This window comes from Neovison vison, chromosome 1 (genome assembly GCF_020171115.1).
Source record: "Neovison vison isolate M4711 chromosome 1, ASM_NN_V1, whole genome shotgun sequence".
Classification (NCBI taxonomy): domain Eukaryota; kingdom Metazoa; phylum Chordata; class Mammalia; order Carnivora; family Mustelidae; genus Neogale; species Neogale vison.
The window spans coordinates 16,399,269-16,413,870 of NC_058091.1; the positions used below are offsets into that span (position 1 = coordinate 16,399,269).

Genomic DNA, 14,602 nt, shown 5'->3' on the forward strand with positions numbered 1-14,602 from the left:
TGAGGGATCACCAGGGGAGTCTCTTGGGTGTGAAAAGAAACAAAAAGAAAAACAAAAACAATCTCACTTAAAATGGAATTTGAGAGGCAGAGTAGGGGGTTGGGGGGGTAGCAAGGAATAAATGAAACAAAAAGGGATCCGGAGGGAGACAAACCAGAAGAGACTCTCAATCTTACAAAACAGACTGAGGATTGCTGGGGGGAAGGGGGTGGAGAGGGTGGTGGGGTTATGGACATTGGGGAGGGTATGTGCTATGGTCAGTGCTATGAAGTGTATAAGCCTGATGATTCTGAGACCTGTAAAAATTATACAAATAATTTTTTAAAAATGGAGGCAGAAGCCCTGTAGGGGCACTCTCATACACAAGTCATTGCTTGCAGGGTGCATACCTAGAGAGGGCAGAAAGATCATTCTTTCTTTTTTCTAATTGTTTTCTAATTATTTTTATTAACATATAATGTGTTATTTGCCCCAGGGGTACAGTTCTGTGAATCATCAGGCTTACACATTAACCTATCCCTCCCCGCCCCCGCTACCTCCAAGCAACCCTTGGTTTGTTTTGTAAGATTGAGTTTCTTATGACTCTTAGGAGTTGGGCTGCCTGCTTCACCCTCTCCCTCTGCCTGATGCTCCCACTGCTTGTGCTCTCTGTCAAATAAATAAATAAAGCTTAAAGAAAAAAACAAAAAAAGAAACATCTCCCCCTACCCTAGCAACAACACACTTACCTCCACTTGGCACCAAAAAGAAATCTCCACAACCCCAAACTCTTGCTCTTCTCCAATGAACTTTGTTGAAAACAACCCTCCCCCCAATACTCCTAAACCCTCATCAAAGCTGACCTTTCCTTTCTCTCTTCAGACTTGCCTATGGTTTGCCACAGTTTGATTGTCTCAAATTGCAATTCCTCTGCTATTCCTGAATAAACTTGTTTTGCTAATAAAATAACTGGTTTTTGACTTTTAAGGTTCATGTGAGTGAGTGTGAGAGACAACTACCAATTTATGTGAGAAAACTTTGTCAAGTTTTGTGTGTGCATGTGTGGGTGCGTGTGTATGTGCCTGTAGTGTTTCCCAGAGTGTCTTGAAAAACTGTCTCTGCATCTCTGGACAGGTCCAGCATGGGATGGAAGGGGAAGGTGTGGTAGATGTCCGCCACGTGGGGAGTGGGAAGGACTTGGGCAGGACCGTGTGTGTACCAGGAAGTGTGTGTCAGAGGAATGCCTGTGAGAGAACAGTTCCTGGAGACGGCAGTGGAAGTAAGTTGGAATCTTTTGTGTGGAAGAATTTTGCAGCAGGCAGGGCAGGACTTTGTGTAGAAGGAGTGTGTATATGTGTACCGAGTGTGAGGAAGCAAAGGTATGTGGGGAGGGGGGAACAAGTGTGTGTTTGTAGGGGGTGTGGACTGGGTGTGTGAGGCAAGCAGGCTGGAGAGTAGGGGAGAAAGGGTACGTGGTAGAGGGGGCATGAGAAGACCTTCTGTACCGAAGGCATTGTGAGGGGTGATTTGTGTGTGTGCCGAAGGAGGGTGAGTAAGAAACAGGAAGGCTATGTAGGGGGACATGTTTATTTGTGGGGCTTTGGGGTGCAGGCTGTGTGGGGCCACACAGTCAGGGTGGAGGGTGGTGATAGTGTGAAATGCAGGAGGTAGGGGTGCATGCGTGTCGATAGCGGAGGTCTAAGTGTGGAAAGGGAACTCGGATGTGCAAAGGGCAGGGTCATTACAGACGACAATTAGTGTATAAAGAAGTCTACTAAAGAGGCATGGGGTGTTGGGTGGTCTCCCTCTGACTCACCCTGCCCTTGATCATCAACAAAGTGGGATAGCTTCACAGTGAAATTATAATGGAGCCAATAAAGGGGAAGGATGGCGGAGAAACTGGGTGTCCCTTTCCTTTGATTTTTTTCTGGTTTCTTTGTGGGTGTGTGTTGGGAGGGAGGAGGAGGGGGAGAGTGATTTGCCTTGATTTCCAAAAAACTCTACCCAACAAAGGCTGAGGGAGCCGTTGCCACGTGGTGCCCGGGAGTTCGGCAGCGCTCACCCCACAGAGTTGGTCCCACCCATGCCCGGTGACTGAACTGGTTTGTCTGCCCTGCTAGTGTCTGCTCCTCAGAGAGTCTGCCTGTTGCCTGAGCAGTGATAGTCTCTTCAATCCTCTTACCCTCCAAAGGGCAGAAGGGGGGTCCATCTCCTGCCCTACAAGAAAGTAGAGGGGGGCTGGGGCACCTGGGTGGCTCAGCAGGTCACGATCCCAGGGTCCTGGGTTCAGTCCCACCTGGAGCTCCAGGCGGACCCTCCTTCTCCCTCTGCCTCTGACCCCCCCCCACACACACACACGTGCTCTCCCTTGCTCTCTCTCTCTCTTTCTCTCTTTCTGAAGTGTAAAATGTAGGGTTGGGGTCTAAAATTAGAAGTGAGGAAGGGAATGCAAGGAGGCAGGGGAAGGAAGACGGAAAATGGCTGCTGGAAGTGAGGCAGGACAGCTGACAGGTGCCAGGCTGAACCACAGTGGGGACTCAGCCCTCCGGCCTTCGCCCCTCTCCACGCCCACCCAACCCGTTGCTGTTTGCCCACTTTCTTGGGGAGACTTCCTGTTTCAGTCCCCATCTCCTTCCTATGCCCCCGCCCTGCTCCCCAACCCTTCTCCCTTTCCACTTTACTCCTCCTCCCCAGGATTGCTCAGGTCTCCTGCCTCCTGTTAGTCCTCAGCACTGCCTGTGGGAGAAAGGGTGACAGGGTTCTGGGGAAGGGGGCTGGCTGACTGCCAGGCCCCACCCTTAGACACTAAAGGTCATGTTTATCCCTGAGCACCCTCCTGGAGCAGCAATAGCGGTGGGTGGGCCAGGGAGAGGATTCTAGGCCCTGGGCCAGCGCTGGTGGATGACTTTCCCAGCTAGCTGCACCCTGTGGAGGTTTATTCACACTAAGTCCAGACATCTGCCCACAGACAAGCTCTGGGAAAATCAGAGGCAAAACAGCCCACACACCCCACCCACACCCATTCATCCTCCAGGCACTTCAGGGCTGGCCTCCCAGCTCTCCTGAAAGGCTCTTCCTGGCCAGAAACCAGTCAACTCCAGGGTATTTATGGAAAAATATGTGTGTACTTTCTGGTTCGGGCTTAATTTTTTCGACTAGGTTACTAGACAGGAGCAGGTACTGTGGGGACCTTCCCTGCATTGACCCTATTCTCCCAACATAGCCTGTGCCTTCCCCACATGTTGTTAGATCTAGTGTGCATCAGTATATACACTGTGTGAACATCTTGGGAAAAGATGCCTTTCTCCTCTGCACCAGTCCTGCCTTCCAGAAGCATGGTACCTAGTATCACAGACACTAGGATTCTAACTCCCTTCTTCCTTATCTTGGTCCCATGGGGCTGCTGTGATGAACTGCCAGAGACTGGGTGGCTTATAAACAACAGAAAATGTTTTCCCACAGTTCTGACATCTGGGCAGTCAGGATCAAGGCTCTGGCAGGTGTCTGGTGAGGGTCTGCTGCTTGGTTGGTAGACAGCTGTCTTCTCACTGTGCCTTCACATTGTAGAAGGATCCAGGGAACTCGGGGCCTGTTCATGGCCTGTCCTCCTGGCCTAGTCACTTCCCCAAGGCCCCACCATCCAATACCCCCACTGCAGGCAGATCCCCTACCCCAATAACTGACAGATAGGTCACCTGGAATTCCTGAAATCAACCGGCACAGTTACGCCTCTGGTCTTTTGTTCATGCTCATCCCCTGCCTAGAATTCTCTTTCTCCATATGCACTACGTGGTCAAGTTCTAATAATCCTTGAAGACTCACTCAAAAATCACCTCCTATGAAGACGTTCCACCTCTTCTAGACAGAATGCATCACCCCCTTTCCGAGCTTTGAAAGCTCTGAGCCCAGAAAGTGTCCCATTGTGTCCTAATTGGGCTATGTGTCTGTCTCCTTTGTTGATTCGTGAGCTCCTTCCTAAGGGGTCCATCCCTTGTCCACTTGTGTGTCTCAGAAAATGGTTAGTGACTATTCATGACAGAGGATCAGTAAATTTGGAAAGAACAAAGTGTTTTCATTAAACTGAAAACAGAAGGATCTGGGAGCAACTTCGTTGTAGTACTCAAGTCTAGAAAAGGATTTTCATCTTCTGTTTGCCTTTTCAACACTCCCATCCACACCTCCATCATCTGCCTTAGGTCTGTGAATTGAGTAATCTCAGCAATCATCACTTGCCAAATATAATTATGAAAGAATCATTAGGAGAACACCAGATACTGTTAAGACAAGAAGGCGGTAGACAAGAAGGTGGCTCCCTGCCTGTTGGAGATTACATCCTTTTCATTTCTTTCCAGATTCAGGAGATGCTACAGAGATTAAGAATCAAGGTGAGACACCTGGGTGAATCTGTCAGTTGAGCTTCCTTCTCTTGATTTTGGCTCAGGTCATGGTCTCAGGGATGTGGGTACCCTGCTTAAGATTCTCTCCCTCAGCCCCTCAACAAACTGAAGTTTATTTAAAAAAATACACATATACATATATAATATATACAATTTATATAAAATATATATTATTATTAAAATATATACCGAATGTACACAGGGGAGATAGTCAGGGAAAAATTAGTGACTCCTGGAAGGGGCTAAAAAGCAAGGATTAAGTGGCATATTTAAAAGAGAAATGGGGAGCAGGGATATGGTCCTTTTAGGAGAGAGTAGCTGATTTTTTAGAAAAGATGAATGAACCCTCAGAAGAATAAATAAGAGGTATAATAGTTTGTGACAAAGCTGTCTGGGTGTGTTGTGGACTTCTAGTCTCCACTCCTGTGATGAGTAAATCCTGGTTACCAGGAGACTGTGGACATGTGAGTTCCTTTCCAAGTATCTGTCTTCAGACAAATGGGGGTGGGGGTTGGGAAGGGAATTCAGAGACAGCTTCCCTCTGCATTAGCTGTTTCTCAAAATAAACAATATGTCAAAGCAGGAAATGTGAGGGTGCTATATTCTACCACCCTTCACACCATACACAAAAAAATAACCCAAATTGGATATATGTATAAGGGATAAACCTATGAATGCATTAGAAGAAAACATAGGAATAAATCTTTGTGAGCTTTTTTGGAAAGATCTTCTTAAATGCACCAATAGCAGGGTGCCTGGGTGGCTCAGTGGGTTAAGCCTCTGCCTTCGGCTCAGGTCATGATCCCAGGGTGCTGGGATCGAGCCCCGCATCGGGCTCTCTGCTCAGCGAGGAGCCTGCTTCCTCCTCTCTCTCTGCCTGCCTCTCTGCCTACTTGTGATCTTTCTCTCTGTCCAATAAATAAATAAAAATCTATAAAAAATATATATATAAATGCACCAATAGCAAAAGTAACAACAGCAGCAAAAGATGAAATCAACTTCCTCAAAATTTAAAACACGTGTGCTTCAAAGAGACCATCAAGAAAGTATAAAAGACAACCTACAGAAGGAGAGAAAGTAATTGCAAATCGTCTATCTGGTAACACTGGATTGGAGTATGCATTTCTCCAAAGAAGTGTATAAATGGACAATAGGGACATGAAAATTCCTTACTATGCTTAGCCACCAAGGAAATACAAACCCAAACCACAGAGAGATACCACTTCACATCTCGTAGCATGGCTGGCATCGAGACAAGACACTGACAAATGCTGGAGAGGATGTGGAGAAACCAGAACCCTGGCAGCAGATGAGGCCGATGGAGTCAGCATGGGTGACGGTGTGAGGCAAGGGGTCCATGGGTGCAGGGTCAACCCGTGTGTCTGGGACTGCGGAGGTTCAAGGGTGACATGTGGATACTAGTATGGATGAGGAGCAGGTAGGGAATGTTGCTGGACAGCCACGGGTGGGGATCTGCTCCTCCTGCTTCTCTTCTCTTTTAGAGTTTCTCTTCTGAACGTGGTATCCAAACCTGCATAGCCCTCAATGGTGTTTCCTTGGATGGTTTAATTCCCTCATCCTTCATATTCCTCAGGGTCTACATCCAATAAACCACTTGCCTCTTAACCATTTTCATTCATTTACTGTTTCATTTCCTATATTCATCTACAATTTTTTTTTCTTACGTAGTTGCCCTGGGGATTAGAGTTAATAGGTCTACCTAAACCAGTCTAGTTCAGAGTAACACCAGCCTTGCTCCATTATCCTTTGATTTCCTCTCCCTCTTTGTGCCATCATTGTTATACTGATGTCCTCTTTATACAGTTTAAATACACATACCTCTTAAGCCAAAGGGGATTATCACTGGTGCTTATGCAATTGTCTTTTAAATCAGACAGCAAATATACAGACATCAAATCATTATGTTGTAAGCCTGAAATTGATACAGTGTTATACATCAATTATGACTCAATTTTTCTGAAAATCAACAGGAAATAAACAATTGCAGGAATGTCTGGGTGGCTCAGTTGGTTAAGTGTCTCCTTTAGCTCAGATCATGATCCCAGGGTCCTGGGATTGAGCCCTGCATCAGGCTCACTGCTCAATGTGGAGTCTTCTTCTCCCTCTGCCTGCTGCTCCCCCTTCTTGTGCTCTCTCTCTATGACAAATAAATAAAATCTTAAAAAAAAACCAATTAATTACAAATATGAGTAAATGTGTAGTGTCTGTCATGTTTACTATGTAGCTACTTTGATCATTGCTATTTTCTGTCTTCGTATGGATTTAAGGTACTGGCTAGAGCTTAGGCTTAGTTTTGGGACTTCAGACTCACTCAGTGACTGTGGAAAATGCCGGCCCCTTTATAAGCTAAGATGGACAAAGTCACACATAGCCTGTCCATGAGCCCAACCCTCTGGGTGTTCTAGCAGCTGCGTGAGTCACCCTTCCTGCCCACAAGTAGCATACCATACACGGAACATGCTCCAACAGGAATCTGTGGTCCTTCTGCCAGGCCGGGGTGGAAACGTGTTCTCAGACAGAGTTTATCCAATTTTACTAGTCGGGAATGTTAGATGTAATTCCAGACCCCTTCAGACACACTGACCCTGAGTCGTCTGGGCAAATAAGCCCCCTTTCCCAGAGAGAAAGCCCTGCACATAGTCAATGGTTACTTTCTTTCAAGTTTGTTTGTTGTCAGGTGACTTGGGGAGACCCTGTGCCTCAGGGACCTCGACCCAGACCATCCCAAGGAGTCACTGAAGGTTCTTGGTCTTGTCTTGAGAATAATTCAAGGACAGACATTCAACACAGTGGATGAATGACACAAGCAGAAAAGTTTATTAAAGAGATTCTCTCAAAATGTGAGAGCGGGAGAGAGAGTAAGAGAGAGAGAATGCACAGGGGTTGGGTTTCTCTCATTATTGACAGTTGTTAACTAGGGGTGGAATATTTATTACTTGGTATGGTGATACAGGCTTTCCTGCTTTTTCTTCTTGTTTGGTCAGGGGTTCCTTGTCCTGGCACCCGCCATCTTGGGTCTGACTGGTTTGATCTGGGTCCTTGTGGAGTGCAACCAGGCAGGTCCCTGACATTCCTGATAGCTCCTGAGAGCTGCCCCTGACTTCCTGATTAGTAGCCTCCAGGTAGGTAGTTGAAAACTGATGGCTGATTCTAAAACATTTGATCTAGTTAAAGGAAGGTCAGTGATGCAGCCCACTTACTGGGCATCAGGAGAGCCCTCGAGCCAGACTCAGAAGATATCACCAAATGGGTGTGACTTGCATTTTAAATAACCAGCAGAATACCAGGCATACAGTGAAAAACCTAACTGTGGGAGGGACAGGTAGTATTTGACATTTTGACATTTTTATCCTCCGAAATTCAAATTCTTGTTGAAATCCTTAACATAAAGGTATTAGGTGAGTCATTCGAAGTAATTAGGATAGGAAGCTGCCCCTCACTGCTGGCTATAAAAAGAAAAGGAAGTGCTTGTTGTTTCCTGCTACAATCCACCAGGTTGAAGACACAAGGAGAAAACTGCCTTCTTCAAGCTAGGAAGGGGTCCTCACTGGACAGAGGATCTGCTAATGTTTTGATCTTGAACTCCCCAGCCTCAGGAACTGTAAGAAATAGACACTTGCTTTCTCAGCTGCCTGACATGTGCTATCCTGTTATAGCAGCCTGAGCTTGCTAAGATGGTTGGATGGAATGGGGCTGGGGGGTAGCTGTAAAAGTGAGGGGGGGGGAATGCGCTGAAAAGCATTAAGTCTTTAGAGGCACTTTCAAGAGAAAAAAATGACATGAGAAATGTCACAGTGACACCAAAGCTTTCTTTGTTCTTAGTCTAATTTGCACAACTCAAACACCAGAACCCCAAGACTTTCTCTAATGATAAAATACTTGGCTTTTCTTGGGTCCACAAGTGTTGGCTCCAACAGCATTGCTGGACTCACGATTGTCAACCTGTCTTTGATGACAGACCTGGTGCCCTGTGTCCCCAGGTCCTTTGATTAACCTGTGTGCACTTGGTGAGTGTGAATCTCAATCAGATATGAGGGAAGAGATCCAGTAGACATAGAAGGGGGTGGGAAAGGGGAGAGTGGAGAAAATGTGGGAAGATGGAGGAGGAAATGGGAAGATCAGGGAGGGAAGAAGAGCCAGTGTGGGAAGATAGGAAGTTGGTGGCAGCATGGAGGAGTGGGGGAGGGGAAAAGAACTCACTTCACTGCCAACAGTCCCACTTAGACTGGAAGTGGTTTTGAGGAGAGTGGAGAGGGATTTTTTTCAAGTGAAATTTGCTTTGTGATGTCTTCTCTCTGTCTTGTCTTAAATGAGTAATCTTATCTTGAACAGGTACAAAACTCTCCCTCAGCACCACTTGCTTCTGTCAGATTCCTGCAGGACTGTCAGCCATCTTGTATGACAACAGTGAAAAGGGCCCCACACCCACGTCCTGTAGCGTGCTGTGCAAGGGTGCCGCTCCTCAGGAATGTTGCCGGTATCTTACACTGCAGCTTTTCTTTTGTTATTGCCGCTGCTGGTACAAGCCCGGAAGACAGTGAGCCGTGAGTGTCCTGGGACCTGGGGACCTAGCTGGGTTGACAGGAGAAAAGGGCTTCCCCACATTTCAGGCAAGTGCCAACCTGTCCATGTGCTCTGAAGGACCAGAACCCCATGCTAAGGCACTCTCCTTGTACGGTGCTCCATGGGGAAGCTCCCCCTCTCCTGCCAGTTCCCACCTTCTATTCCAGGAAGCCTCTCCTGGTTACCTCCAGGAGCCATCAGGAGTTTGGCATGTGTCCTATACTGTCTTTTTATTTTTTTTTTCCTTTCTATCGAAAGTCCTGTCAGGTGAGCTAGATTTTAAGTCCCAGGAGGACAGACTGTTTTGTAGTTTTTCTACCTAAGAACTTGACAGATGTCACTAAAAGTATTTGTCAGATGTATCCTCCTGGTAATAGTATGCATCCCTGAGGGGTCTATGGTAGGTAACACCAAAGTATTTTCCTTAAGCTCAGACAGTAAAAGGTGGGGACTAAGGATCCAGAAGTGGATGGGGCTGGGATGGAGACACCTTTCCTCTCCCTCTGCAGTAAGCCTTTCAGAGGGAGTCTTGGGGCCCCAGCAGGCTTTTTCTTTCACAGATTCTCACTCTCTCTGCCTTGACCTCACTGTCACATCTCAATCCAGACCTGGACACCACTGCTATGAAGTGCAGGGCTCAGTGGACAAAAAGCCCTTCCTTCAGTATGACAGTGACAGCAACCATTTCAGACCTTTGGGTCTCCTGGGGCAGAAGGCGAATGCCACCAAAGCATGGACAGAACTGACAGAGACACTGGAAGAGGTGGGATAAGAGCTCAGGATGATCCTGCCTGACATAAAACTGGAGAACAGCATGGCCAGGGGTGAGTAGGGGAAGGGGCTGGGGCGAGGGAGACAGTCAGCAAGAGAGACAAGGAGCATGTGAAGGGAAGGGGCTCCTGTACAAGAACTCAACACTGGGTCTACCTCAGAGACACTCTGGACCTCATAGGAGATCCTGGTGTTAAGAGTCCAAGCAGATGACTTTGTGTGTGGATATCAGGTCCTCCCTCCCTGGACAACCAGCTGTGTTGTCAACATGAAACAGAACGGTGCCCCGCTGCATCTTGGCGCTTCAACATCAATGGACAGGCGGCCCTCCTCTTTGATGTGATGAGCGTGACCTGGACAGTCGTAAACCCTGGAGCCAGAGGCATCAAGGAGAAGTGGGAGGACAAGGGACTGTCTGACTATTTCAGGAGGATCTCCATGGGAGACTGCAATCACTGGCTCGGGGCATTCTTAGAACACTGGGAGAAAGTGCTGGAACCCCCAGGTTAATGAGCAGGGTGAGGTGGTTGCTCTCTTTAAAGGTCAAATGCCTTCCTTCTCTGTGTGGATAGGAGTACGAGTGTGCAATTGATTTGATGGATTAGTCAACTAACTGAGCTCTTGGTGGACTGGAGAGGCAGTGACCGCCATAGGCCCTCCTATCACACTCCTTTCCATTCCCCTCCCTCCAAGCAGGGGCCCCCTTCCCCTATAACCAATGATCCAGTCACCCGGAACTTCTAGGTGGTCCCCGAGTCTACCAGCTACATGGTGCTTACAGCCTTCTCTTCTTCCTCTGTTTTACTTCTCCTTTAAGCAGCACAAAAGCCACATCTGAGGAAGCCCTCCCCACCTCCCCCAGACAGAATGAAGCACCCCCAGTTCTGTCATCCTCAGAAAGCTCTGTCCACAGTGTATATCTCACACTCTGCGATAATCAGATGGACATCAATGTCCCCTCAGTAGAAATATGAGCTCCATGAGGACAGGGAAGAGCCCCACATTCCTCCATAGACCCCAGGATCGGAGAGAGCAGCTGCCACATCATGAATCAATAAATTTGGAGGTGACATGGGCTGCCTGGGGCAAGTAGGTGCTCAGGAAGGTATTTTATTATTTTTATTGAATCATAATTAACATCCAGAATATATTAATTTCACATATATAATATAATGATTCACCAATTTTATACATTATGCAGTTCTCATTAGGATAAGTGGATTCTTAAGCCCCTTAACCTGCAAGGATCCCCTCTGGCGATCATCAGGATGGTGTTTTCTTAGGTTGAACAGGACTTTCACTTTTTGTTCGTTTTAGCACCATCAGTAAATGTCTCAGAACCCAAGTCTTCGTCCATCCTGGAAACTCCAAGGATTGTTTTAGCAATCTTCATCAGCTCAGTCTAGATCTTCTTTGGCATCTTTATGAAATGAAGTAAGTGTGCAGCAGGCTGTCTCTGGCTGTGGGAGAGGACGAAGTCTAGTAAAGACTTGGGAGAGGTGCACCATGGGTCTCACCCAAGCTCTTGTCCACTGATCCATCTCCACGCAGAAATGATGCCCTTTCTTAGAGTTGAGCCCCACACCCCATGCTAGAGCTGGGGTTACTCTGACATGGGGGCAGATGGAGGCTGCTCCAGGTGGCACAATAGTGCAGTGAGGGGAGGGGCGAAACTGTGTCTAGTCCTACAGTGGGGCGGGGTTTCAGATCCACTTCCTGGATAGTGTATTGTCTTGTTGCACTCTATCCTAGGATTCCCCCAGTTTTTTGATGAAAAAATTGTTTGCTCTGTGAGGATAGTATGATGTCCTCAACAATCTTTGTAATGTCGCAATAATTGTTCTATAATCAGGGGTCTCTTCTCTGGACTAGGAAATAGTTACAGCGTTAGACCAACCCTAGCTGGCAAAAACTGACACTGATCTGACTGCCAATCCAATACATGATCTTTTACCATGGGTGGGGTTACTGAGAAGCTGATAAGTCTTCAGCTTCAGAATCCTTCCTTTAGGGGCGTCCGTGTGGCTCACTCTTTAAGAGTTTGCTTTCCAATGTGGTCATGATCCCAGGGCCCTGGGACCGAGCCCCGCATGGGGCTCCCTGCTCAGTGAGCCTGCTGCTTCCTCTCCCACTCTACCCCCCCGCTTGTGTTCCCTGTCTCCCTCTCTGCCAAATAAGTACACAAAATCTGAAAACAAAAACAAAAACAAAAAAATGACAAAAAAAGAACCCTTCTTTTACTCAGCCTCCTTCTCCCATGGCCCTTGAAGGGACCCTGCAATGCGTTGACTTGATCATTTTGAAGAATTGGCAAAAGGAAGCTATTTGCTCATGATCATTTAGGCCTGTTCGCTTTACTCTGAAGCTCTTTCCATCAGATGTTGCCCATGTCAGGTGGACCTGGAGAGGTTGCTGGCATTTTTTTTTTTTAATTCAGTTGAGAAGAAAATGAGCTAGGGATATATTAATTTTGGCTTAATGAGAAATGTTTATGTGTTCACATACACTTTCTTGTGCAGATAAATTATTGCTGTGCGGAAACCACAGGTCTGCCCTGCCAACTGACTAAATGTCATAACACAATGGTACAAGGTCACATGGCAAAGTGACATGTGGGAATTAACTTATCTGTTTACATATTAATGTGCCCTATAGCACTTGGCTTAGTTGCAAGGATAAATAATAATGTGACATATTTACAAATGAAGCACTATGGAGAAATCAAAAAGGAGGGAACTGCTACACAAAACATGAATGATTCCCACAGATAGGAAATTCAGAGGAAAATGTCAGACACAGAAGAATATATACTCTGTCTTTCTATTTATGTAAATTTCAAAATCAACAAAACTGATCCTCGATAATAGAAGTCAGAATAGTGGACCCTGATCGGGAAATGATCTATAAGCTTATCTGACAGGTGATTATGCAGACACAGTTTTTAATAAAACATCAAGCTGACAATTAAAAAATTTATACACTTTACCATATAAGAATATTACATTTCAACAAAAAAAAATTTTTTTTAAATTTTAAGTAGATATTTCAGTTTTCGTTAATGTCTTGACAGGCTGGTAGTTTTCTTGTCATGAATATCCTAAATGGTGAATTAAATTATAAATACATTATACATTTTTTTCTGAATAGAATCAGATATATACACAGTGAAAAACAGAGACTCAGATGGACAGAGAGAATGTGATAACATGCCAGACAGCATCAGAGCCCACTAACTAGTCCTCTACCTATATCACTGATCTAACCTTCCAAATTTATTTCTTCTTGCCATCGGTGTCATCATCCTCATAATGTCCTCCCCAGGTTCACCCAGACCTCACAAACCGAAGTGTAGCAATTTAGAAAAGTTGGCAGCTCTGGGGTTAAAGTCAAAGTTCCTGGGGCTCTCTGTGGAGTCCAAAGTTAAGATTCTTTCTTTTTTTTTTTTAAGATTGTATTTGTTTATTTGAGAGTGTGTGTGTGTGTGTGTGAGAGAGAGAGAGAGAGAGAGACAGAGACAGAGACGGGCACGGGAGCAGAGGGAGGGGCAGACAGAGAAACAAACTCTGCACTGAAGCAGGGAGCCTGACATGGGGCTCAATCCCAAGCCCTGAGATCATGACCCAAGCCAAAGGCAGACGCTTGACCGACAGAGCCACCCAGGCCCTTCCAAAGATACGATTTTGATGACAAAAATAACCCACTCCATCTATGGTTCAACAAGGAGCAATGTTACTGCTGTAAGAGATGATTCAGCTCTATGAGCTGTTCAAAAGAACACTAATATTCAGTCTTCTCTTTTTTTAAAAAAAATTTTTTATTTTTTATACTTTTAAAAGATTTTATTTATTTATTTGAGTGAGAGAGCAAGTAAAAGAGAGCATGAGAGGGGAGAAGGTCAGAGGAGGAAGCAAACCCCCGTGGAGCTGGAAGCCAGATGCGGGACCTGATCCAGGGACCGCGGGATCATGACCTGAGCCAAAGACAGTCACCCAACCAACTGAGCCACACAGGGCTCAGGGCCCCCAAAAAGAACTTTAAAAAAAAAAAAAAAAGAAGATTTTATTTATTTATTTGACAGACAGAGATCACAAACAGGCAGAGAGTGGGGCAGGAGCAGGCTCCCTGATGAGCAGAGAGCCTGATGCAGGCCACCTGAGCTGAAGCCAGAGGCTTAACCCACTTAATCTGAGGGATCATTGGTCCGTCAGGAGCACGGGTGACAATCTGGACTCGCAGTTGGCATCTGAAGGATGTTGACGCAGGAAGCCTTGTAGGATTGACCCCTTGCACTGTGGGATCTAATGCCATTTCCACATAATCCGTGTCAGAATGGAATTAAATTGTAAGCTACCTGGCTACTGTCTGGAGAATTGCTTGTTGGGGCCGGGACGCCCTTTTTTCCTCCATCAGTGGAATTGAATGCAAAACCTTTTTAGTGGAACTTTGTCTAGCAAATAGACACACAGGACATACAAAAACTAAAGGCACAGGCATCCCTAAGTTCTCAAAAGATGATTGCAAATAACAGCCTGGGAAGTCTTGGTAAACCAGAGACAAGGGTGGAGCTGACAGGCAAGTGAACTTGTGCAAAAGGGAGGGTGAGGGAGTGAGCAATAGAGGGCTTTGCTGGTGGTTTCCCTCTGGGAGCCAGGCAGTTCCCACCCACTGTCCCTGTCCCTTCCCCATCACACCCCTCAGACCCTCCCACCCCAACACCCTGCCCACCATTCCTTGAGGCCAATGGCCTACCTACCCACTTCACCACAGTGTGGGAGGTAAGGTTAGGTAATTGTTTCTGTATTCTAGGTAAACAGCCTGGACTTTAAAGAGAGTAGGTGCTTGCCCCAACGCCACACAACCAGCAAGTATTG

At 46.3% G+C, this 14,602-nt stretch overlaps 1 protein-coding gene across 1 annotated transcript; it reads left to right on the forward strand.

The window, feature by feature from the left end:
- Positions 1–1,219: 1,219 nt before the first annotated feature.
- RAET1E (retinoic acid early transcript 1E) lies at positions 1,220–10,241 on the forward strand. Its single transcript, XM_044238359.1, is given in 4 exon segments — positions 1,220–1,258; positions 4,391–4,426; positions 9,625–9,784; positions 9,964–10,241. Coding segments are annotated over 4 exon segments (513 nt in total).
- The last annotated feature ends 4,361 nt before the right edge of the window (positions 10,242–14,602 follow it).